Raw genomic sequence first — 24,296 nt, forward strand, 5'->3', positions numbered from 1 at the left:
GATTAAGAGAACAAGAAAGACGGCTAGAGAGAGGGGTGGGGGAAAAAAAACAAACAAGAAATTAGGATAGAGAGAGATAAAAGGGAAAGAAAGGAGAACAAAGAGTGGTACATCCTAAAATGTATCATAAGGGGTTTTAATACTGTACGAGCTGAAGGGACTCAGGGAGCACTATATGTCCGTGGGCTGGGGGCGCAAATTACTTGTCTTGCCAAAAATAATTTTTCTGTTAGGGGTCCCCACAACTTGGGAAATTTTATCAAGGGGTCACGGCACTAGAGGGGTTGAGAACCACTGTCCTAAAAGGTGCAAGTTTAGGAGACATTTACAGTACTTATAGGTAAGCCTTGCCTATAGGTACAAACAATACAGGGAAAATCACTTCCTCTAAGTGTAGCAAAAGCTGTCGATCCGCTTTAAAATAAGGCACATTGTGTGCTTTATAAATGTTCCCAGCACTCTGCAGGGCCCTATAAAAAGTCATATACCAGGCTTTCCTACTGATAAGTCATTTTAACTAACCCTCCCCCAAGAACGCTGTAGGATGAAACAGCTTGCATAAATGCAGACCATGGAGTGTAACAGAAAGATATCTGTCTGTTCTACATAGGCCCATTAATGTAGTGTAGGGGTGCAACGGATCATAAAACTCACGGTTTGGATCGTTCCTCGGATTAGGAGTCACGGTTCGGATCATTTTCGGATCAACAAAAAAAAAATCTCCCCCACTGTAATATCCACAATCTCCCTATTGGCAGTGTGTGGCAGAGTATTGTCAGGGTATTGGCGGGTATATTGTCAGGGTATTGGCGGGTATATTGTCAGGGTATTGGCAGACTATTGTCAGGGCATTGCAGAGTATTGTCAGGGCATTGCAGAGTATTGGCACTGCTGCCATCCGATCTCTCCCCTCCACTGTACAGATCAGTACACAGAGGGGAGAGAGGAACCGGCATCATGACATGACGCCGGTTTGTTACAAGTGATCGCTGCGTCATTTGACGGAGCGATCACGTGCTAAACGGCCGCCGGGTGTACCAAGATGGCCGCCACTCCAGAGCTAGGCCGAAGCCGCGGCCTTTCCTATGGCCGAGGCCACAGAGCGCTCCGTGGATCGCGGGTGTCCCGTACGGATCAACCTTCGCGGATCGGATCAACCTCCGCGGATCGGATCACGGATTGATGATGATCCGTTGCACCCCTAATGTAGTGGTTATTGTTTTGTATTCATATAACTTATAATTTTAAATATTTTTTTTTTCTTATGCTCTATTTTCAAACCTTTTGCATGCCGACTGGAGCTGGCATTTTAAGGAGTTGTGGTTAGCTGTCACAATGGTCACGTGGTTGGGAGCCCCATCTTACAGGCTTCTAAACATAAGTGACTTGGAGCTGTCGGTGACAGCACAGTCACAGGGCTGGAGGCGCACAATTGATCACATCAGGGATCTGGCTGTAAGCACACATATGCTGCCACAATGGCACAATTATTTATTTTTTTTTTTTTTAATCTTTTTATTTTTTTTATTCGATATGTCCTACTGTTCTCCAAAGATACTGCAGAGCATATCTGTTGGAGGTGGGAAGTAACCACAGGGTGTATTAAATGAAATGTTATGAGAAAAACAAATCTAGGCGGCTTCCAGTGTTAACCCACCCTTCTCACAATGCTAGTCACCTGGCAGATGTAAATCTCTTGATTTTAAAACATGGGCCCCTGGCCCAGAACAAATAAACAGATTGAGGACTTTTGATTTGCTTAATCTAATACATTTTAGGTCAGTGACTCAAAGGCAGTGGGTGAGCATAACAACCAGGTAACTAGCAGCTGTAGGCATCACTCCAGTATCGGTATGTTGGAGCCGGCGGTAGGCTCTCCCGTAATGGCAATCGGAGTGGCTTACTTGGACTCCCACCTCCTTCCACGGCTTTCCCGTCCCACCGTATCCGCCGCCTGGCCAGACAGCCAAGAAAAGCCACGATACAGTATACTGGAAGTGATGACATCCCTCAGAAAACCATCGGTGCCAGTTTTTCAAAATGTAAACCGTTGAAAATCACTGATCTTGGTGTTTTTGCATGCTCTTAATTGCAGAGGAGGCATTTGGGTCCCCAAGACCCCAGATCTCTCCATAAGAATTAGAGTACCTGTCACTGCCTATTGAGGTCACAAGGATGTTTAAATTCCTTGTGACCACAATAAAAGTAAAATTAAATTGATAATAAATTTAAAATAAAAAAAATTAGTACCTCCGTCCTCCCATGCTCGCACGCAAAGGCGAATGCGCGTGTCTGTCCCGCACACAAACAGCGATCATCCCACACGTGAGGTATCACCGTGAACGTTTGATGGGCAGTAATTCTAGCACCAGACCTCATCTGTAAATCTAAAGTGGTAACCGGTAAAGGCTTTTTAAAGCGACAAACGACATACAATTTACGTTTGTTGCTGTCGTGCACAATTTTAAAGCGGCTGGGGTAGGACAAATTTTAGGGGAGCCTGTTTTTAGTCTTGCTTAGGTAAACACAGAAACCAAAATACACCACTGATGGTAAGCATAGAATCCTTTGCCAGTATCTGAGCATTGCAGTTGGCCTTTCTATGTTAGTGGTCTTGCTTTTTTGCTCTGCTTGTGCTCTGTAGCATTCCATGTGTTTCTGCTGGTGTTGGTGGCACCCTTAAGTCTGCAGTGTTGGGCTGATAAGCACTGGCTGTGCAGCATGATAAGCTTTCCCCCCATATTAAGCCTGTTGAAGAGAATCTGTTGGCAGCCATAGACAAGTTATCTAGTATGAAAATGTTTCTCTCTCATGGTCAAGCATCCAGGGGGAAAAAAATTGTGTTTGCTGTACTCTTTAGTGTGATACAAAAACTCATTCAAATCTGTATTATAAAGAAATATCTATGCAATGACTTGGGAAAGTGGATAGGCAGTGCTGGACCCTAGTGTGGTCATATTGGTATTCCTATCCATTAGTAGTATTATTGTAGTCTTAGTACTGGTTACCTGGTCACGTGGCTGGCAGCTTTTACCCTCCAGAGGATTCCCACAGTATTCTTGATTTGTAGAGCCTCGGCACAGAATACCAGTCCAAATAGTATTACTCCCATATAGGGTCAGGTAGAAGATCAAGAGGTAGCCAATGCATTTCAGGGGTCCACACTTGCCCCATTCATCAGTGCTTAAAGAGGAGTTCCAGTCTTCCTCAAACATTTTTAAAGCCAGCTGCTACAAATACTGTAGCTGCTGACTTTTAATATAAGGACCTTTACTTGTCCACGGAACCAGTGATGTCGGCTCGCGAGTCGATTCTTCAATTGGCTTTGGGGGCAGGCTGCGGCATCTTTACTAGGCCATCGGGCTTCACAGCCGGTTTCTTTACTGCACATGTGGGACTGTGTTTTCTGAATGGTCCCACCATCTTTTGGGACCTGTGTGTGCCTCAGAAGGCAGCGGGGAAGAGGGGCCGGACATACTCTTGAATCGCTGCACCGGGAGTGAGAGCGGTACCTGTCAACCAAACCCCCCCCAGTGGTTAACCCCTTCCCTGCCTGTCACATTTATACAGTAATCAATGCAATTTTATAGCATTGATCGCTGTATATATGTGAATGGTCCCAAAAATGTGTCAAAAGTGTCCGATGTGTCCGCCATAATGTCGCAGTCATGAAAAAAATCGCAGATCGCTGCTATTACTAGTAAAAAAAAAATAAATAAAAATTTTTTTAAAAGGCCATAAATCTATCCCGTATTTTGTTGACGCTATAACTTTTACGCAAACCAATCAATATACGCTTATTGTGGTTTTTTTTTTTTTAACCAAAAATATGTAGAAGAATACGTATCGGCCTAAACTGAGGAAAAAAATTGTTTTTTTTTTTTTTAAATTGGGATTTTTATTATAGCAAAAAGTAAAAAATAAATATATTTTATTTTATTTTATTTTTTTTCAAAATTGTCGCTGTTTTGTTTATAGCGCAAAAAATAAAAACCGCAGAGGTGATCAAATACCACCAAAAGAAAGCTCTATTTGTGGGGAAAAAAGGACGTCAATTTTGTTTGGGTACAACGTCGCACGACCGCGCAATTGTCGTTTAAAGTGCTACAGCGCTGAAAACTAAAAATTGGTCTGGGAAGGAAGGGGGTGAAAATGCCCTGTATTGAAGCGCTTAAAAATAACAAATGTTATACTTATCTGCTCTGTAAAGTTGGTTTTGCACAGAGCAGCCCAGATCCCCCTCTTCTCTGGTCCCTCACTGTCGCTCCTGGCCCCTCCCTCTTGCTGAGTGCCCCCACAGCAAGCAGACATGGAACCATGCCTTGGCCCCGCCTCTTATCTCTCCTCATTGGCTCACTAACTTTTGGACAGCGGGAGCAAATGATGCCTGCTTCTGTGTCTCCACCAATACGGAGGGAGAGTCCCGGACAGCCAATGCTCTCGTGCAACATCGCTGGATCAAGATGGTGCTGAGGAGGGCTGCTGCACACAGAAGCATTTTTATCTTAATGAAAAAGGCTTTTCATTTTTTCTGTAAAGGTGAAGTAACTTTTTAAGTCCATATTCATTGTTCCTATCTTTAAGCCCCAATGAAGTATTGAATTTGGTTTCCTGAAATGTTTGCTTGCTCTTCTACCTGACCTTACATTGAAATAAAATTGTCTGGACTCTTAGTTTGTGGTGTGGCACTTCAGTTATAGTAAATATGAAGTAAGAGCATATTTACCATTCAACCTGTTCCCCAAAGAGCATGCACTCTCATGTCGTTCACAGTCATACAGACACTAGAGCCAGTTTATCAAACAGTGTTTTGTTTGGTGTAAAGCATATACAATGCAGGAATAAACTATATGCAGGCAGTGAGTCTGGGGGGTAGGGGAGCCCAATGCCTCAAGGCAAGAGGCGCTGCTCAAATAGCCTCTCTACTACCCATAGATTAAGTACTCCTCTGTATAATTTGCAGTTTCCTTTTTTTTTTTTTGTACTTTTTATCTGCCTCATGAGCACAATTTATGAATTGTGAAGTAATGTGCTGCACTTGCACCACACCCAGCGTGTCATTCAGAGATAATTTCACATGAAGCAGTTGAGTAGTCACTTTTCTGTAGTGTAAGTGTGTTTTTGGCAGGGTATTGGCCTTAACATTGTGATGGGGTGCTGGACTTTGTTGGAATGACCCTTGCAATTGTCCTTTGGTTGGGATTGGCAGTTTTTGTATAGTTTGGTCTAGATCATTATCTTTTACAAACCTGGGTAATTTCAAAATACATTTTTAATGAATCCATATATGAGGTTACCTTGAGGCAATGGCTCACGACAGGGTTCCGGGGCGTCCCTGTTCACCGTTTCAGGCCTGATTTTTTTTGGCTGAACTCAGGCCTGAAACGGACCAGAAGACGCACAGGACTCCTGTGCAATTCGCACCACAGCCATCCGAGAGGTGTATGAACCGGCTCCATTGAGAGTTGGTCAGTCTCCTGACATGCGAATTGGATGCAGACAGTGGGATCTCAGGTTGTATTCACACCTGAGAGTGACAATTTACTGGCATTTTTTTAGTGTTTTTAGACTTTTGTGTTTAAGGGTTCATGCACACCTCGGCGTTTTGATTTGCAGCGATTCCGCCTGCATTTTCATAGCGCCCAGGTGTGAATGAGAAATCGCAGAATGCACATTTGATATTCAATTAATTTGAATGGCACCAAAAATCACGGCGCATCACATCGCATGAAGCTTGTCACCCCAAGAAACTTCAGGAGCTACTTTTGGGTGACATGCTTCATGCGATGCGGTTTGCCACGCTTGCAGCGTGACAATCGTGGCAGAACCGCACTGCGATTTTAGGTGGCATTGAAATAAATGGCATCTTAAATGTGCCTTCTGCGATTTCTCATTCAAAACTGAAAACTTTGAAATCGTGGGTGGAATTGCGGCAAATCTGCCTGTGATACAAAATGCTGAGGCGTGAATACAGCCTTGCAGTGTCAGGCATTTTTGTTTAGCCAATTGAAAGCACGAGGTGGAGAAGAGTAAGGGTGGAGAGCTGCTGTTTGAGCAGAAAATGAGCGACAAAACGCTTGTAAAACGCTCATGTTGCACATTTTCAGGCATTCCCATTGAAGTCCATGGGCCCAATCTGCCAAAAAAGCTTGTACTTTTTTGAGCGACAGGCATTTTGCTTCAGGTTACAGAAGGCTCAGATGTGAACAGGGGCCATTAAAATGACTGAGATCTGGCTCGTTGAGCATTTTTAGTTACAAGCAAAAAATCTCTCGGTGTGAAAGGGGCCTCAGTGATGGCTGCATGTCGAAACAGATGCAGGAATAGACGGCAAGTCGAGGTCCGTAAACAGCATCTGCTGTCCGAATCTACTGATTGGACGAGCGTTTTAACATCCAATTATGTGTTATCTATGCAATGTTCATTGACTAGAATTTCCATTTGTCAATTTGGGAACACACTGCTATGGTGCTCAGACACGCACAGGGATGGCCTCTTTTCCCTGCCTGACAACAAGAAACTATTTGGTAATCTGTCCATGCAGACAAAGGCATCTGTGGGCGGATGCCAACTTCATTGTCACGATCTTGCCCAAGCCTGGACTGGCTCTGTGACGTCGGCATACAGCGGACTTCAGCCCACGGTCTGTTGAAAACCGGTCACAGGAGTACAAAACGATCTGCTTTCCTGTGATCCATAGAAGTACAGCCAAACAAGCTTTGGTTTTACATCTCCTTTAACCACTTCACGCAAAATGACACACCCGTACGTCTGTATTTTGACGCTAAATACCGGGGTTATGGCAGCAGCTAGCTGGCATTACCTTGGTATTTTCGTGAATGCCGTGCGTTTCTCTTTAACTGCTTGCCGACCAGCCGCTGCAGTTTTACTGAGGCAGAATGGCACGGCTAGGCGAAACGACGTTTCCTTATGTCGCTTCGCCTTTTGGCCCCCAGAGGCGCACGCCCGGCCACCCACAATCGCTCACGACAGAGCAAGAACCTGTGTGTGTGTGTATAAACACACAACCTGGTTCTTTCAGGGGAGTAGAGACAGATCTGTGTTCATACTAAGTCTCTCCCTTTCCCTACTAGCCAGTCCCATCCCCCCTACAGATAGAACACAGTTAACCCCTTGATCGCCCCCCAGTTTTAACCCCTTCCCTGCCAGTGACATTTATACAGTAGTCAGTGCATTTTTATAGCACTGATCGCTGTTATTTCTGCTTGCATGTGATTAGATGATAGAACCAGCAGAGCCTCCACTTGAGCTCTAGAGCCACTACACTTGCGGTGCACTTCTAGTGCACAGTAATATTTGCCTTTAGTAAATCAACCATATTGTGTAATGTAAAGGTAGACAGTACAGTTGCAATGAAATACAAGCGGGCCCTGTTCATTTAAAGGGGTTGTAAAGGTAAAAATTTTTTCACCTTAATGCATTCTATGCATTAAGGTGAAAAAACTTCTGACAATACCGCCGCCCCCAGCCCCCCCCCCCCCCCCCCCCGTTTTACTTACCTGACGCCTCGAAAGTCAGCTTCGCGTTCCCGACAGCTATTCCTCTGCTCACCCTGGCCGCCATTGGCTCGCGCTGCTGTCAATCACATCCAATGACGCGGCGCGCTGGGGGGCGGGGCCGAGTGATACAGTGAGCGGCTATAGCCGCCGGCTGTATCACGGGAGCGCGCCCGCAAGCACTAACCACCATGCGAGGGAGCTCGCATTAAGGTGGTTAATGCTTGCGGGGAGGAGCCGAGACAGCCGCTGAGGGACCCCAGAAGACCAGGTTCGGGGCCACTCTGTGCAGAACGAGCTGCACAGTGAAGGTAATTATAACATGTTTGTTGTTTTAAAAAAAAAAAAAAAATTTACCTTTACAACCCCTTTAAGCTTACAATCTAATGATGAGACAGCAGTTTAAAGGGGTTGGTAAATCCTTGTGTTTTTTCACCTTAATGCATCTTATGCATTGACGTGAAAACTTTTCCACCTGAGCCCGTTCATTCCCTCGGCGGAGACATGCTCTCCCTCACTGCACGGGGTCCCCAGCTCTTGATTGGATAGATTGATAGCCTGCAAGGTAACCCCTGGGAGAGCGCTTCTCCGAGGGGGGGTTATCTGATGCGAGGAGGAGCCGCCGAGGGACCCCAGAAGTCGAGGTTCGGGGCCACTCTGTGCAAAACGATTTGCACAGTGGAGGTAAGTATGACATGTTTGTTATATTTAAAAAAAAAAAAAAATACACAAAGGTTTACAATCACTTTAACATTGCCAGTGGAGATCATATTTTTGAATACCTATTCATAGCCTGCGCAACATATCTTTTTAGTCGCTTCAGAGCCCCATAAAAGTGATTGAGATCTTTTTAACATGAAAGCTGATCACCAGCTGTAAAAAATCAATATCAAGGTCCCAGCACCAGCCATGAGCTTGTTTTAACCCTTGAATACAGGATATTTATAAATGTACCCTAGTAGACAAGGGGGTCAAAGCCCAACTCCAGGAATTACAAAATAAAACTGTTCGGGGCAGAGGCCCCACTGCAAGGATTAAATGCATAACACTCGAGGATGAGGAGAAGGATGCAGGACCACCTCTTCTAAAAGCACTTGTTGTGTCTGTTTAGTGGCACTCTGAGTTGTCGAGGAAGAGGAGATAAATGCACTGCTTTTGGGTGAAGAGTTGGCGACATGTGCCGTACTGCTTCAATCGGTGGTGTGACATTTTCTAGGCCAGTTTTGTTTAATCTCTAGACACCAGATATCTGTCTATAGTGTTCTGTTAGTCAGGCTAAATAAAGTTGTAGGTAAAAGTTACAGGTTCACGCTATAGTTGGCTCTGTAAACATTCCTTAGGAGGGGGCACCATCCTGTAGTTTGCTTGAAGGTTAGGGGACTTGTAGTGGTGGTTAAACACTCATCAACTGTAAATCAACTTTTTTCTTCATGAGCAGTAATGGTGTGAGGTGGGAGTGCATTACCCTCCTCCGCCTGTATTGGTATGGGACCGCTCCAGGAGCACAGTGTGTGAACATGCCCCATTTTACCAGGGTCCTTCTGAATGGATAGAGGACATGGGAGAGGGACATTCTAGGGGGGAGGGGTGCTGCAAGGGTAGTATTTATTTTTTTTTCTAATTCCAGGTTGGTTAGGCTTTTAAACTGTCTGATCCATTGTGTAGCATTTTTTTAACCACTTCAGCTCTGGAAGGTTTAACACACCCCCCCTCTTTCAGGACAAGGCCATTTTTTGCTATACGGCACTGCGTAACTGACAATTTTGCGGTCTTGCGACGCTGTACACAATTTTTTTTTTTTCTTTTTGTATCGCACAAATAGAGCTTTCTTTTTGGCAGCAATCAGTGACATAGTGGGACTGCAACTTTGCAGTGGACAAATCGGACCCCTAACTGACACTTCTGTGCTAAAAAAAAATATGCACTGTCACTGTACTAATGACACTAGCAGGGAAGGTGTTATCAGGGGCGATCAAAGGGATAAGTGCATTTCTGGTCAGTGCTTACTAACTGGGGGGAGGTGCTTTGACTGGGGGGAAGGTAAAGATCTGTGTTCCTGCTTAGCAGGAACACAGGATCAGTACATTCCCCTCCACAGAACCAAATGATTGGCGGACATCACATCTGCTGGACCCGCTAATTGGCTCCCGCTGTGTCCAATTACAGTGGGAGCAGGTCGCCGGCCACACTTACTAGGTACATGATCTGACACAATGCGGCTGCCCTGACGCAGTACATGTGCGTGGGGCGGTCCGCACACGCTTAAACACAGGTTAAGGCACTATTTTTTACCTTTTTTTTTTTTGTTTCTGTTTTTTTCTTGTGGTCAGTAAAAGTTTTTATTAAAACCAAAAACGGTGTGCAGCGCGCCACCGTGAAAGATAAACAATGAAAGTCCTTTTTTATATAGAAAGTGTTTTGAAGTCCCAAAATATATAGTCTGCGACATAATTTAAATGAAAAAATTCTTATGTATTCAAATATAATCCAATAAGTGTGCTGTGTCTAAACACTTGCCAGATGTTGGAAAATGACGAGCATCAAATTCACACTTCAACCAATGTGTTTGGAAAAAGCCTGACACGGCCATGCACCTCCAGTGGTCTCCAGACTACGGCCCAGGGGCCAGATGCAGCCCTTTACTTACCTTTATCTGGCACTTGAGGCATTATTCCTGCCACTGACACCCACATTGGGGCTTTATTCCTGCCACTGACACCCACATTGGGGCTTTATTCCTGCCACTGATTCCAAGGATGCTGCATCATTTCTCCCATTGACCCCAATGATGGGGCCACTATGTCTTTCATGGACCCCAATGATGGGGATCCTTTTCACTGACACCAATGATGGTGCCACTATGCCTCCCACTGACATGAGTGATTGGGCGCTATGCCTCCCACTGACCACAGTCCAGCCCCCTCCATGTCTGAAGGACTGGAAAACGGCCCTTTGTAGAAAGTTTGGAGATCCCTGGTCTAAACACTCACCAGAGAGCAGACCACAATATGCCTTGAATTGTTGCTATGAAGAGAAGTGATGTCCTGCTCCGGTGTAGTGATTGGATGGTAGGCTCCAGAGGAACCATGCACAAAAAATGTATGGCTTCTTTGTGTTCCAGACCCTCTGATGGGATTCTGTTGTATTGCATTGTTTAACCCCTTCACGCTGACTATGCAAATGTGTTCATGGCTTGAAGGGGTTATGCCGGGGACCCCAGTAGGTTGGCTTTTTAGTGATGACAACCGATGCGGCTAAAAGCCGGTCAGTCTGTTCTAAAGGAGAGGGAGGGGACTGAGACCCGAACAAAGCCGGATTCGGCTTTGATCGGTTCTCCGATGTAAAATACCAGAAGCGTCGTCAATGCAGGTAGGTTGACGCGCTTCACACTATAGAAGTGCTTTTGACAAAGCACTTCTATAGTGTGAAACACGTCAACCTACCTGCATTTCCCCTGCCTGTACCCATCCAGTGCTTTTGATATTTATGCTTTATACTTTACTTTCTGTGTGGGTGTGCTGCCGATCCGAAGATTCTCTCTTCCATGTTTTCTGCTGCAGTGGCAGGACGTGCACCCCACATCACAGAAGCAACATTCAAGTGTTATCGATTGCATCACCTGTGAGCAGCGATCTCTTTTTCTCTAACCTGGGAAACGTTACATTTTTTTTTAAAGGGTTGCCTATGGAGATTTTTAAGTACCGTAGTTTGTCGCCTGTCCACGAGTGTGTGCAATTTCAAAGCATGACATGTTGGGTATCTTTTTACTCGGCATGAAATGGAAATATTTCCCTATGGGGTTTTATTGCCAGCAAAACATTAAAGAAATGTGTTCTCTATTTTTCAGAAAAGTATACATTTTTTTTTATTTAGTAAATAATACAAAAAGGACAATGTATTAAAACATGAGCTCTGAACATAAAGGTAAAACATGTACATGATAATACAGCCGTGAGTACATACAAAAAGACATAGCATGATATAAACAATTATGTGATCATACTATGCTCACCACACTGACGCGTTTCGACCTTAGCAGTAAGGGTTGTCTTGGGGAATACAGAGGGAAGAAAATTCCCATTAAAAAAAAAAAAAATACTATCAGACAGTGCATATTTGATATTTGTACAAACAATTTTTATGATTAAAATTTGTTTATTTACTCAGAAATACTTAAAACAAGCATGCAGCAAGCAAAATGAGAACATGATCTGCATAGGTGTTTAAAGTCCATTGTTCAGACAATTGAAGCCAGATATGGCCAGCTACCTAGCATTTTGCCCACTTGGCTATTTCCCAAAGGGGGGGGGGGGTTGCAGGCATGTTAAAGAGGAGTTGTAGTCTGCACACATAATTTGTAATAAAAACATCTTTGCCATTCTGAAGCTTCCCTCCAACCACTTTGCATATTTTATATATACTGTGATTCTGTACTTGCCAAATGCTACAGAAATCTCCCACCACTGGTATCTGGCTGCAACCATTTTAATTGTGGGCAGCTGAAGCTGCTGCCTGTTCACTTCCTGGATTCACACAGAGGCACACCTCCAGCCATACAGCTCTCATTGGCCCTCTTATGGCCCATCCCCCCCATTCCTTCCTGGCAAACTCACAAGCGAGAGCTGTGCGTGATGTCATAGGCCGAGGCTTTTTATCAGACAAGGAACAGGAAGTGGGCTGTATAAGGTATTTACTGGCAGAAAAAAATGTTTTACTATCTGAAGTTAAAACCACAAGGGCAGAAGATTTAATAGAGGGAAAAATTTAAAAAAGGACTGACGTTCTGCTTTAAGGTCAGCTTTATTTTGGCAGCTTCAAAACAAATCAAAATCCTGATGCTCTTTTGTAGTGTTCTGGTCTGCCTATTACAGATGCAGGAAATGCCATTTTATATTTAAAAGCAAAAAACAAAAAAAAACCTGAATTTTCACCTCTCTAATTTTCAGTGAAATGGACCAGTCAACCGTCACTGAGGAACCAACTGAAACAGAAGATCAGCCCGTGGTAGACTCCGAGAACAAGTAAGTCTTAACGCTGAGATTTCATCTGCTTACATTTTGCCTCCCTGGTTTATTCTTCACCACTTCTCATGAAAAGAAGTTAAAACTTTTTTTTCTTTTCTTATTACATAACCCTTTTTAGACTTCTATTATCACTGCATATGTTTTCTGTGAAATGGGGGCAGATCATGGATAGTGGGAGGGGCTAGACGTAGCGGAGTGATGACGTTACCCAAGTCTAGGCTAATCACGGATGTCCTCCAGCCAGGAAATTAGGAGGACTTTATCTGACTTTCTTCTAATGAAGCTCAGTGTCTAGTAATACCAAAATAAGTAATTTCAGTATGGGAGAAGAGCCTGGAAAACTGCAAGGCTTAAGGTAAGGCTGGACATCCGATTTAAAAGAAAAGAATGGGAATCGTGTGTGTTTTTTTTTTTTTTTTTTTTTTTTTAATCATTCTTGCCTAGCTGGATGCAGATGCTGCTTCTGTCCACCGCTAGCTCTAACACTAAGAACCGAGGGATCGAACACCACCGATCGCTCGTTTCTCACAGCTCCCTGAGCAGAAAGCTGCTGTCGGTCAGCTGCTTTCTGCTCGGCCCCCTCACTCAGTGGAGGGGGCGGGAGTGGCCAGCTCAGACCCTCAGTGGCTCACTGAGCCGGGTGCCGGTCCAGGCATGCGGGCGGATCCCAAATTCATTGTTGCAATCTTGCAATCCTGGATCGGCTCTGTGATGTTAGCCATCAGCAGGCTTCAGACTGCTGTCTGCTGAAAACGGGTCACAAGGGTGCAGAACGATCTTCACTCCTGTGATTCACAGAAGTACAGCCAAACAAGCTTTGGTTATATTTCTCCTTTTTAAAGACATTGGGGGTTGATTTACTAAGGGTAAATAGTCTGTGCACTGCAAGTGCAGTTGCTCTAGATCTGAGGGGAACATGCAAGGAACTGCATTTTTGCTTGCACATGATTAGATCACAATCTGCAGCGCTCCATCTCACACACCCCCCCATTGTTGCTGCAGCGCTTCCTCTACCCCCCTCCATTCCCTGTTGCTGCAGTGCTTACCCCCTCAGATCTAGAGCAACTGCACTTGCAGTGTACTTCTAAAGTGCACAGTATATTTTAACATGAAAGCTGATCGCCAGCTGTAAAAAAAAATCTATACCAAGCTCCCATCACCAGCCATGAGCTTGTTTTAACCCTTAACTACAGGATGTTTATAAATGCACCTAGTAGACAAGGGGGTCAAAGCCCAACTCCAGGAATTACAAAAAAAAAAACTGCCCTTGTAGTGGGGGAGGGGGCTGTTCAGGACAGGGGCCCCACTGCAGGGATTAAATGCATAACACTTGAGGATGAGGAGTAAGATCCAGTACCACCTCTTCTAAAAGCACTTGTTGTGTCTGTTTAGTGGCACTCTGAGTTGTCGAGGAAGAGGAGATAAATGCACTGCTTTTGGGTGAAGAGTTGGCGACATGTGCCGTACTGCTTCAATCGGTGGTGTGACATTTTCTAGGCCAGTGTTTTTCATCTCTAGACACCAGATATCTTGTGTCTAGTGTGGTGTGTTTTTTTTTTTTGTTTTTTTTTTTTTTTTTTTCTCTAGTCAGTATACAAGTTTTCTGCATATTTGGTTGTATTGTGAAGATGTTCCAGATATCTATATAGGTGCTCCTTTCACCAGCCACCATGTGAAGAGACGCATTATCGGCATATGGGATCACTGTCCCCATCCTGCGCTTTAGCTGTGACTTTTATGTTTCAGGGAAAACGAGGTGGAAGAAGTTAAGGAAGAAGGACCCAAGGAAATGACCTTAGATGAATGGAAGGCAATGCAAGACAAAGCACGCTCCAAAGTTGAATTCAACATCCGAAAACCAAACGAAGGTGCTGACGGCCAGTGGAAGAAAGGCTTCGTTCTTCACAAATCTAAGAGTGAGGAGGTAATGAGCGAGGAGGTAATGATCTGTGCTACACATATGGTAGGCCTTATGGTTATATTACATTGCTGTGTGCTTACGGACAAGCTGCTCAGAAGTCTTTGACATTCTGAAATCATTCTTCATAGGACTCGGGGCAGGTTACTACAATGGTAAAATGAAGCAGAATGAGATTCTAGCCAGGAGCAGCTTGTTCTAAATGCTTGCTTGTTTGTAGACAGTAGATTTTGCATGAGAAGGTGTCGGGCTTCCAATCTGCTTGTGCTATTTAGGCTAACCACTTGCCTACTGGGCACTTTTACCCTCTTCTTTTCCCAAGCTAATTTTTAGCTTTCAGCGCTGTCGCATTTTGAATGACAATTGCGCAGTCATGCAACACTGTACCTAATATGACATTTTAATAATTTCCCCCCCCCCCCCAAATAGAGCTTTCTTTTAGTGGTATTTCATCACCACTGGATTTTTTGCTAAACAAAAGCCTGAAAATTTTGATTTTGTATTATTATTATTATTATTATTATTATTATTATTATTATAATTTTACATTATTATTATTATTATTATTATTATTTTTTTTTTATTATTATTATTATTATTATTATTATACTTTTGATTTATTATTTTATAAATATATATATTTTTTTTTCATAGTTATAAAATTTTGCAAACGGGTAGATTTTCCTCTTTCACTGGTGTGCGCTGATAAGGCGGCACTGGTGGGCAAATGTTGGGACCGATGTTCCTTTTAACAGAAGCCGGTTATTGGCTTTCTTTTCTCCTCCAACTGTCAGCATGGGGGGGGGGGGGGGGAGCCTGTAACTGGCTTCTGTTTACATCGTGTGATCAGCTGTCATTGGCTGGCAGCTGATCACCTGGTAATAGGCCGCTATGATTAGCCCTTTAGACTCCTTTCACACGATCGGCCGATCAAATCTACCTGTTTGTTTTTCAGGCGGATCCGAGCGGGCCACCCATTGACTTCTATGGGCAGGTGCGCTGACACCCGCCTGCCATCCGATCTGACAAGATCCGCTGTAAACAGACAGATGGCGATATGTTCGCCATACGCCGATCGGATGAAAGCGGACAGGCGGACTGTTCATCTGATCTCCCCATAGAGGAGAGCGGGGCTCTGACAGGTCCGTCTCTGCACAGTGAGAGGGAGACTGACCTGTCATCCACCTGCTCAGCGGTGAGAGGGGCCTTACCCCAATATGTTATCAGCCGAAAGACTCTGCGATTACAGAGCACGCCACAAGCACGGGAGGACGTCTATGGACACCCTCCCGGCATTGTAAGCCCGCACCGTAGCAGTCTTTTGGCTATAGCACAGATGGGAACAGATTTAATAACAAACATGTTATACTTGACCTGCTCTGTGGCATGGTTTTGCACAGAGCTGCCTTGACCCTCCTCTTGGGTTCCCCCACCGGCGCTCCTGGCCCATCCTTCCTGCTGAGTGTCCCCATAGCAAGTCGTTTGCTATGGGGCTACCAAGTCAACGCCCTGTGTCCATTCACACATGGAGCTCTGCCCTGCTCTCTCCAGCCAATGAGTAAAAGACCAGAGAGAGCCGCTGCTCTTGTGCAAATCTCTGGATCGAGATTGGGGTCAGGTAAGTATTTGGGGGTGCGGTTGCTGCTGCACACAGGGTTTTTTACCTTCATACATAGAATGCAGTAAGGTAAAAAAAAAAAACCTTCAGTCTTTACAACCACTTTAAGGTGGGCAGTAGTTAGCACTATCTGATGACTTTGCATTTACAGAAGAAAACTGCTCAGATAAGTAGCCATGTGACCAACTGATGGATTGCACATGGCAGGACATTGTGCATAGGCGATCTGCCTACCTAAAAATGTTCAATATAGACACAGTGTTAAAGGAGAAGTATATCCAAAGCTCGTTTGACTGTACTTCTATGGGTCTCAGGAGTGCAGCTCATTTTGCACTCCTGTGACCCGTTTTCAGCAGAGAGCGGACTGAAGTTCTCTGCTCGGGGAGCTGTCAGAACCGAGCTATCGGCGATGTTCAATTGTTCAGTTCTCAGTGTTTGAGGCGCCGGGGGACAGATGCAGTATCAGACCGATGCTGCATCCACCTAGGTAAGTATGATTCCAAAAAAAAAAATCCCTAACTACTTTCAAATGGAATAGCCACTTATCAGAAACTCTTCCATAACCACTAACTGCTGAGATCAAATCTTACCACGTTGCAATGTACATTTTTTGAGTAGATAGGATGCATGACAACTTTTCTGCTTTCCAGGTTCATGCCGAGTCTGAAGGTTTGGATCACCATTTCCGTAAGCCCGCAAATGACATCACTTCCCAACTTGAGATTAATTTCGGAGATCTTGGCCGCCCCGGCCGCGGACGCGGTGGTGGAAGAGGTGGCCGCGGACGCGGTGGAAGGCCCAGCCGTGGCGGTAGAACTGATAAGGTAATTCAGTCTGCTGTGTGCTCGGACGTTGAGACTGATCTGTGGAAACTAGAGGTAAATAAAAGATGCTTTATTACTTGCCCAATCATTGTATTCTAGCTGTCATTTCTTCTACTGCTGGGCAGAAAACTAAAGCATGCCCCTGACTGCTTTACTCTATATTTCCACTTTTTCTTTGCTTATGTTGTCAAAATGCATAATATTTCACTCTTTTATTCTCTCAATTCTTTAATGTGTAATAAAATGTATTACATCTGCAATATCTGAACATTTTACAAACGCCCACTAATCTTCCAGAAATCCTCCACTACAATCACACACAGTAATGTCCGCTTTGTTCTTATATCCTCTGCTGCACTACAGTTCTTTCCCTCCTTTGTTATGGAGAGGGAGGGGTTCTGTAGTCCAGCAGAGAAGTCGTCTGGCAGGCCTGATGACACTTCTTGGGATTTCACTGCAACACAGGCAGTGTCTTGTCAGTCCTATGGGCAAGTTAGGAATCAGTGGATTTCTGGCAGATCAGAAGGTATTTGCATTCACAGCATTTTTTTTTTTTTTAGAGACACAAATTATGGGGGAAATATACATGTATAGTAGATGTACTGAATGTTTTTTCAAGTCGTTTCCTCAGATTTACTTAAAAAAAAATGTATATCTATATTCTCTGCTCTAGGCTTTGTTCCTGCTAAGACTTCTAGAACTTTGTCATTGGCTAGGGTGTCCTATGGCTGGTGAAATCCAATTTGTTCCTTTCTTCAGGAGCAGAATGCTTCTGTCTGTTGGTAGCAGCCACATGACCCTCCAGCAGAGGTTCTGAGTCGTAATACTGGAGTGATGGGGGGGGGGGGGGGGGGGGAGCATGTAAAAACCACTAAGGTCTTCAGTGTTAACAAATACCGATTTGTAAAATATTGAATAATTGTATCACCACCATCATTGCAATGTTTGCTGCATCTTGCCCGCTGTGCCCCTCCCTCTCCACTCCCAGCTGCTTTGTCCCTGTGCCTCTAAGGACGGGTTGACATGTGTGGCTTTGGTTTGTAGTCTGGAGTCCAGTGCGTTTCTGTTCACCGATTCAGGTGCAAATTTTTGCCTGAATTCGTACCTGAACTGGACCCAAAAATACACAGGACCCTTTTTCAAACCACGCCGCAGCTGTACCAGACATGTGTGAGCTGGCTGCATTGAGAGCCGGTCACTTTCACATGTCATGTGAATTGATTGCGGTTTAAAATGCATCCAATCCGCATATATGTGAAACCAGACTAAAGGGACACATGATTGAAGTGAAAGATGAAGATATTGGTGTCAGATGCTGAAGGTTTTAGGGACTTTGCAAGTGAGCAAAGATAGAATGCAACTGAGGTGTCAATGGGAATTATTGATGTTTCACAAGGCAGTTATTTATTTTTTTTTCAGTCTGATCGGGTCTCTAGGGCCCCTTTCACATGAAAGTTCTGATCTGATCTGCCTGTCCGTTTTATCGGGTGGACCCGATCGGACCATCCATAGCTCGTGATGGAGTGGGTCCGTTGGCATCCGGGCCGCCAAAAACAGACAGATTGGAATCTGTTCCCTGTCCGGCGGATGACAGTTGGATGGAAACACAGGCAGTTCGTTTCCATCTGACCGCCCTGTAGAGGAGAGTAGTGGGCTGTGTCGACACGGATCTGTTATCCGCCTGCTCAACAGGGGACCAGCAGAGAGATCCTCCGCTGAGCAGATGAATCTGCTGGATGGAGTCCTTCCTGTGTGAAAGGGGCCTAAGACAATAAAGCTGTATGTGAAAGTAACAAAAGATTAGTTGACATGGAGGTTTACATTTATCAGTGAACTCACAGAAATGATTATTTACAACAGGATTTGTTTAAAATGAATGGCAGATCATTTTTATAAAAAGTGACATTTGGTTAGTCAGTTTGCTAGAGACCTGCTCTGCTTTATGGAACTGGATTCAGTTCTTGATTCAGTCCCATAATTGAAGAGGAATCCTCTCTGTCCCCCAGCACAGTGACTTAGAGGCTAAGCCCATCTGCCTTGCAGCACTGGGGTCCTCGGATTGAATCCTGTCCAGGACATGATCTGCATAGTTTGGATATCCTCCCTGTGCTTGTGTGGGTTTCCTCCCACAGTCTAAAGTCAGAGTGATAGATTAATTTCCTCCTCTCCACATTGATCTTAGACAGGCCATACACAGTGCAAATTTCTTTCCTGCAGCCACGGGTTGCAAGAAAAAAATGTGCACGATTCCCCCATCAACACAGTGCTGAAAGGGGAATCCCCTTGTGCCGAGACATTGTCTTATCCAGGTAGGGGAGGCATTCCCCACCTGGAGAAGACTAAGTATCGCTAGCGGCTATAGCAGCCGCTAGAGATAATCGGAAGAGAATCCAGCAAGGCTGCTTGTACCCAAGTTGATCGATCAACTTGCTACATTCAGCCTGCCCATTAACGGTTCGAATCTCAGCTGGTTCCTGCTGAACTGGCTGAGATTCGAACCATGTATGGCCGGCCTTAATGTGCATGTACGATACTTGGGGGTAGGTACTAATGTGAATGTACAGTATGTAAATGCTGCATAAATTGTCACTTTATACATGCCTGTAGTAAGTTTTGTAATGCAATCTATAGTGCTTTGCTGTCCATAACCCAATTCTGTATCACCATTATTCCTTTGTTCCTGCAGTCAAGCGTCTCTGCTCCCGACGTAGATGACCCCGAGGCTTTCCCAGCTCTGGCGTAAACTGGATGGCTAAAGTCCACCCCTGGTGCCCTCGCGGTTCCCCTTTCTACGAGGCTTGCATGCTTAAGGATCCTAAACAACTACAAATTTAAGAGACTGTCGATCATACCATTCACACCTATGGACTGAATTTTATCTGTTTTAAACAAATGGACTTCTCTCGCTACACAGGAGCAACCATACGGTAGTTGAGTTTTGTATTTAGATACGTACTGGTAGCAGGGACGTTTTCATAATTTTTCCAGAGATTCAGCATTCTTCATGGATACTTTTTTTTGTATGGCTGCTTGAAAATATGCGTTTCCGAACTTGAAATATAGGTGTGGACAGTGTGTACCAGTTAACGTTTTCACTTCATCTGTGTTTTTATTCCTAAACTTTTATTTTTATTTTCAGGCTTTAGTTTCTTGTATAACATAGAATTTTATTTTTTATTTTCTTTTGAAATTGGTTTCAGTTTTAAGTCTTGTCACCTACCCGGCTTCTTTTCTTACAAACCAAAAACGTATTGGCGGTTATAACTGATATACCTAATTTCAATTTGGGAAGGTCATGTTTTTTTTTTTTTTTGGTTTTTTTTTTTAGCATTTAGCGGTGGTACTGGTGACGGTGATCTTTTAATATGCTCAATACCCAGGGGAGGACAAATTCCTGTAGGATTCGAAGCGCCACCCAATAACGGGCTTTCACCGATTACTCACAGAAGAGGCTGAGAGAGGCTCCATTTGTAATCTGTAGGTGTTCTGGGGGCCTGGCTTCCTAGGATTTGTCCAGCTCTGCTTCAACAACAAAAAAATTGCCAGCTTCCGTGCTTGCTTTCGTGTGGCGAAGTCCTGCAGCTTGTTCTTTAATACTACTATTTTTTTTTCCCGCCGCCAATAGCTGTAAAATGCGAATTGTAACTGAAAATGGAGCAGGACGAGCGTTGTAAAAGAAATTGATATTTTTCATTTTTTTTTTTGAAGATGGCCGCACCAATGATTCCTAACTGGCAGCCTGTAAACAATTCTTGCCGTGAAAAAAAGAGACGCTGCAGCTTTTGTATTAGGAAATGGGTTGTATGAGGAGCACTGGGGTGGGACGTTAATCCATTTAAGGCAGATACGGGGCTTCACATTACAAATCCCAGCATGCCCTGGTAGGAAATGCAGTTCCCTCTTAACAGCTTGAGGGCACACTATTGCCTGGAGTGCTTGAAAGCCCTCTTTTTTTAAAGTGGAATAACTTATATCATGTTAATGGTGGGAGGTGGGGGGGATTTGTGTTTTGACATGGAACACCTCTCCTCCATATCAGTTTGAAATAAAAAAAAAAAAATCTGATTTTCTGCTTTTTCGGTTTCACTGGTTGACAACTGAATGTTCCCTTTTGCAGGGGATATTACACAAGTCTTGCTCCTGTGTAGCACTTTTGGTTTAAGTGTGTATAACTGAATGCTGAATTTTGTCCGCCCTCTGATGAGTTTGGCACACTGCACTATCACAAAAAAAAAAAGATGCGACAGGATTATCTAAAGTTAAAAAAAAAAAAAATACACAAAAAGAATAAAAAGAAAGCGTAAAAAAAAAAAAAAAAAAAGTTGTCTACAGTGTTTGTTAGGATAAGATTGTCATTTTATTTAATATTCTTTTTACACTTTTTAGCAGGCTTTGAAATTTGTAGGTTCTTATCTAAGTAGGTAAATTGAAGACAAATATTATTGCCCTATTTTTATAAAACGTTGTACAGTCGACAAAATATCAAACTGGTGTGTACCAAGAAAAGGGAGGAGGGCAGGGCCGTCTGCTCTCTGCATACTTGCGGCGAGGGGGTACCTCTGTTAGTTGTACATGGTCTTTCCAGCATTGGCATGTCGGTAGCAATCTGTTAAATTTATTTTTTTTTTTCTTTTGACCGACCGGCCGTGATGAAATTATTTTGTATCAGATATAATTTACTTTAAATCTACAAACCAGATGTATTATAAACTTCTGCACATTAACCTTCTAGATGAAATAAGCCTTCACGAAAAGGGAGGCAAGTTTTCCAGTGGTGTATGTCTTGTTTTAGGGGTAAGGTGGGGTATTTTTGGTGCAGCTAAGTAAAGATGCGCTCCCCTTGGGATAATAAAGTGCCCGTCGTAAGTAAGAGATGGATTCCAAAAATTGTCACCCAAGAAGCTAAAAAAAAAAGCTGGTTGATAATTCAGGTAACAGTTGCATTTCTTGATTCATTGTGCATGCACTTCTGGGTGAAACGGCCATTATAAGCCTAAAATTCAATTTTTTTCTAAGAGGGATCCTTTTACCAAAATGCATGTTAGACCGGTCTACCGCCTTCGGAATGTTGCTGAGACCAGGAGCTGCCGGTGACGGCTCATCTCTGTTGGGGGGGGTACGAAATGAGCACACTTCCAGGACAAAACTACGACACCTGCATGGAGTAAGGCCCATGGCTATGTTGACACATGGCCAAGGGAGAAGGGTTTAGTGTAGGTAGACTCAGAATCTATCTGGCATCTTGTCTCACTGTATAGTTAAATGTTGAAACGGATTCACAGAAAAGAGAAGGAAGAAGAAAAAAAAATCTTCCCTGGAGATCCTGTCAGTAACAGCATTTCCTGTTGCAGGCAGACAATGCTATACCACTGCCTAAGGCTTCATGTACACTGGCAGCTCCTAAACTTGAGTTTAGGAGCTTTTTTTTTTTGCCAAAGTGCCTAAACAACTCTATAAAAGCTTATGGGGTTGATTTACTAAAGGCAAATATACTGTGTACTGCAAGTACAGTTACACTAGATCTGAGGGGAACATGCAAGGAAAATTTAAAAAAAACAGCATTTTTGCTTGCACATGATTGGATGATGGAAGTCAGCAGAGCTTTCCCTCATTTCAGAGCTTCCCCTTAGATCTAACACAACTGCACTTGCAGTGCAAAGTACACTTGCCTTTAGTAAATCAACCTCCACGTGTCAATGTACACATAGGCTTTTAGCAGAGTTTAGGAGCTGCCCCTTCAACCTCCCTCTCCTTAACATGGAAGAATCGCTTTCGGGATAGAAACCTTTTGACCGGTGGCCGTGGGAAAAAGAAAATTTGTAAAAAAACTGCCATGATTTTGCCATGGTAAATGTAGGCCATACATGGATTGAATTCCAAACTAATTCTCTCTTGAAAATCAAACTTTCTGCATTTTGGGAACTTATCTCGATTTAACTTTTGGACAGGTTTATTGCCCTCTCCAAAGGATACACTGGACACTCAGTGAGAGAGGAGAGAAGCACACAGAGCAGCTGTGCCCTCCCATTGCCCATGCACAGAAGCCTTTGTATTTTGTGAATGAGTTCACAAAATACAAAGGCTTCTGTGAATGGGAAGAGGCTAACATAGCAGTTCCAGTGACTCGGCTCTTTAAAGTGGAAGTAAACCCTCCTATTGGTTTCAGCCAAGGAAGCTGCCATCTTGCCCTCTTTTTTTTTTTTTTTTTTTTTTTTTTTTTAATCAACTGCCATGATGCACATGTGATCTGTTAGGATACCAGCCATTGGATGGTTTGACAGCACAGCCAATGTGACAGCTACATTCCTGGCATGTGCTGTAAATGTAACAGTTTTTTTTTTTTTTTTAACTGTTAAATTTATGGGTTTACGTCTGCTTTAAGGAACAGAGACTGCAATGCCTGGTATCAGAGCTCCAGAAGTGATTTTCCTGGAGCATAATAAACCTATCAGATGTGAATATCAGAGATAAGTCCAGGAGGCGGCAGGCACTTCCTTAGACTTTAACTCATGGTATGTCTGCGGTTTTTATAAAGTAGCTGAATTTCTAGAATTCAGCTTTAAGAAAACTGTATACATTGAGGCATGATGCCATTAATATCTAAAAAATAAAAACAAAGATTTAGGTTTACCGCCACCTGGACAAATGTGCAGTGCAAGGGTCTATCTGGTGGCATGGGAATTACATGGATTATTAGGAAGAGGAACGCACACTGAGTTGATGTGAATCTAAAGGAGATTGTACAATAAAAGGTGTATGGCCAGCTTTAAGGTGTCCATACAAAGCTAAGTTAAACGCTAAACTGGTGGATCCTCACTTGCATTAATTTGGATGCAAAATGATTTAATAGAGTAGTATAAGGTTCACAATTTATGAAATGCAGTTTTTTTTTTTTTTTTTTTTTTTTTTTTTTTACATGCTGGAAAAGCATTATGTGAAGTTTGCTCGAACGTTACATCTGTTGTAGGATCACATCAAGCAGAACATGGTTCAGGTGAGGAGTGACAATGCCTGTGTATGGCCACCCTGAGGCAGTCTGTTTTTATTACAGGTCAGGAAGTTTAATCTCTCATCATTTTTGGTTCTACTGGGCTCCTGGAACTTGTGTGTATTTGGTTTTATGGCCTGATATTAAAAAAAAAAAAAAAAAAAATCTGTGTGATGGCCAAAAGCTACAACAAATTCACTTGAACAATTTTTTTTTTCCCTACTGTTTTGAAGCCTGATAATCTCGGTGTGAAGATGAGAAACGCCCTCTCTGCAAATAAAATGTATTTGGATGGTGGGCAAATAAACAAAACCCATCTGGCTCAGTCTGTGTTTCATAGTTGTAAATTTGCCTCTAAAGTCCATTATATGTGTGAACTGAAACTGTGAAGCCAATCTGTCTTTGGT

At 43.5% G+C, this 24,296-nt stretch overlaps 1 protein-coding gene and 2 non-coding genes across 6 annotated transcripts in view; all 3 read left to right on the forward strand.

Annotated features, from left to right (window-relative positions):
- The window catches only part of SERBP1 (SERPINE1 mRNA binding protein 1), a 45,007-nt gene extending 25,019 nt beyond the window's left edge, over positions 1-19,988 (forward strand). For 2 of the 4 annotated variants that reach the window (XM_073593775.1, XM_073593776.1), the window contains exons 5-8: positions 12,464-12,538; positions 14,288-14,465; positions 16,728-16,955; positions 19,588-19,988. In XM_073593775.1, the coding sequence (XP_073449876.1) occupies positions 12,464-12,538; positions 14,288-14,465; positions 16,728-16,955; positions 19,588-19,644 (538 nt within the window). In that variant the 3' untranslated portion in view covers positions 19,645-19,988. Of the gene's footprint in view, positions 1-12,463; positions 12,539-14,287; positions 14,481-16,727; positions 16,956-19,587 lie in introns of all 4 variants that reach the window. The other 2 variants (XM_073593774.1, XM_073593773.1) reach the window with 1 other exon arrangement.
- On the forward strand, positions 8,596-8,728 carry LOC141104077 (small nucleolar RNA SNORA21). The gene has a single exon (XR_012235460.1). It is a non-coding gene; the product is annotated as a small nucleolar RNA SNORA21 (small nucleolar RNA).
- On the forward strand, positions 13,901-14,033 carry LOC141104078 (small nucleolar RNA SNORA21). The gene has a single exon (XR_012235461.1). It is a non-coding gene; the product is annotated as a small nucleolar RNA SNORA21 (small nucleolar RNA).
- Positions 19,989-24,296: the final 4,308 nt, after the last annotated feature.

The sequence above is a fragment of the Aquarana catesbeiana genome, linkage group LG07 (genome assembly GCF_042186555.1).
Source record: "Aquarana catesbeiana isolate 2022-GZ linkage group LG07, ASM4218655v1, whole genome shotgun sequence".
In the NCBI taxonomy this organism is placed as follows: Eukaryota; Metazoa; Chordata; class Amphibia; order Anura; family Ranidae; genus Aquarana; species Aquarana catesbeiana.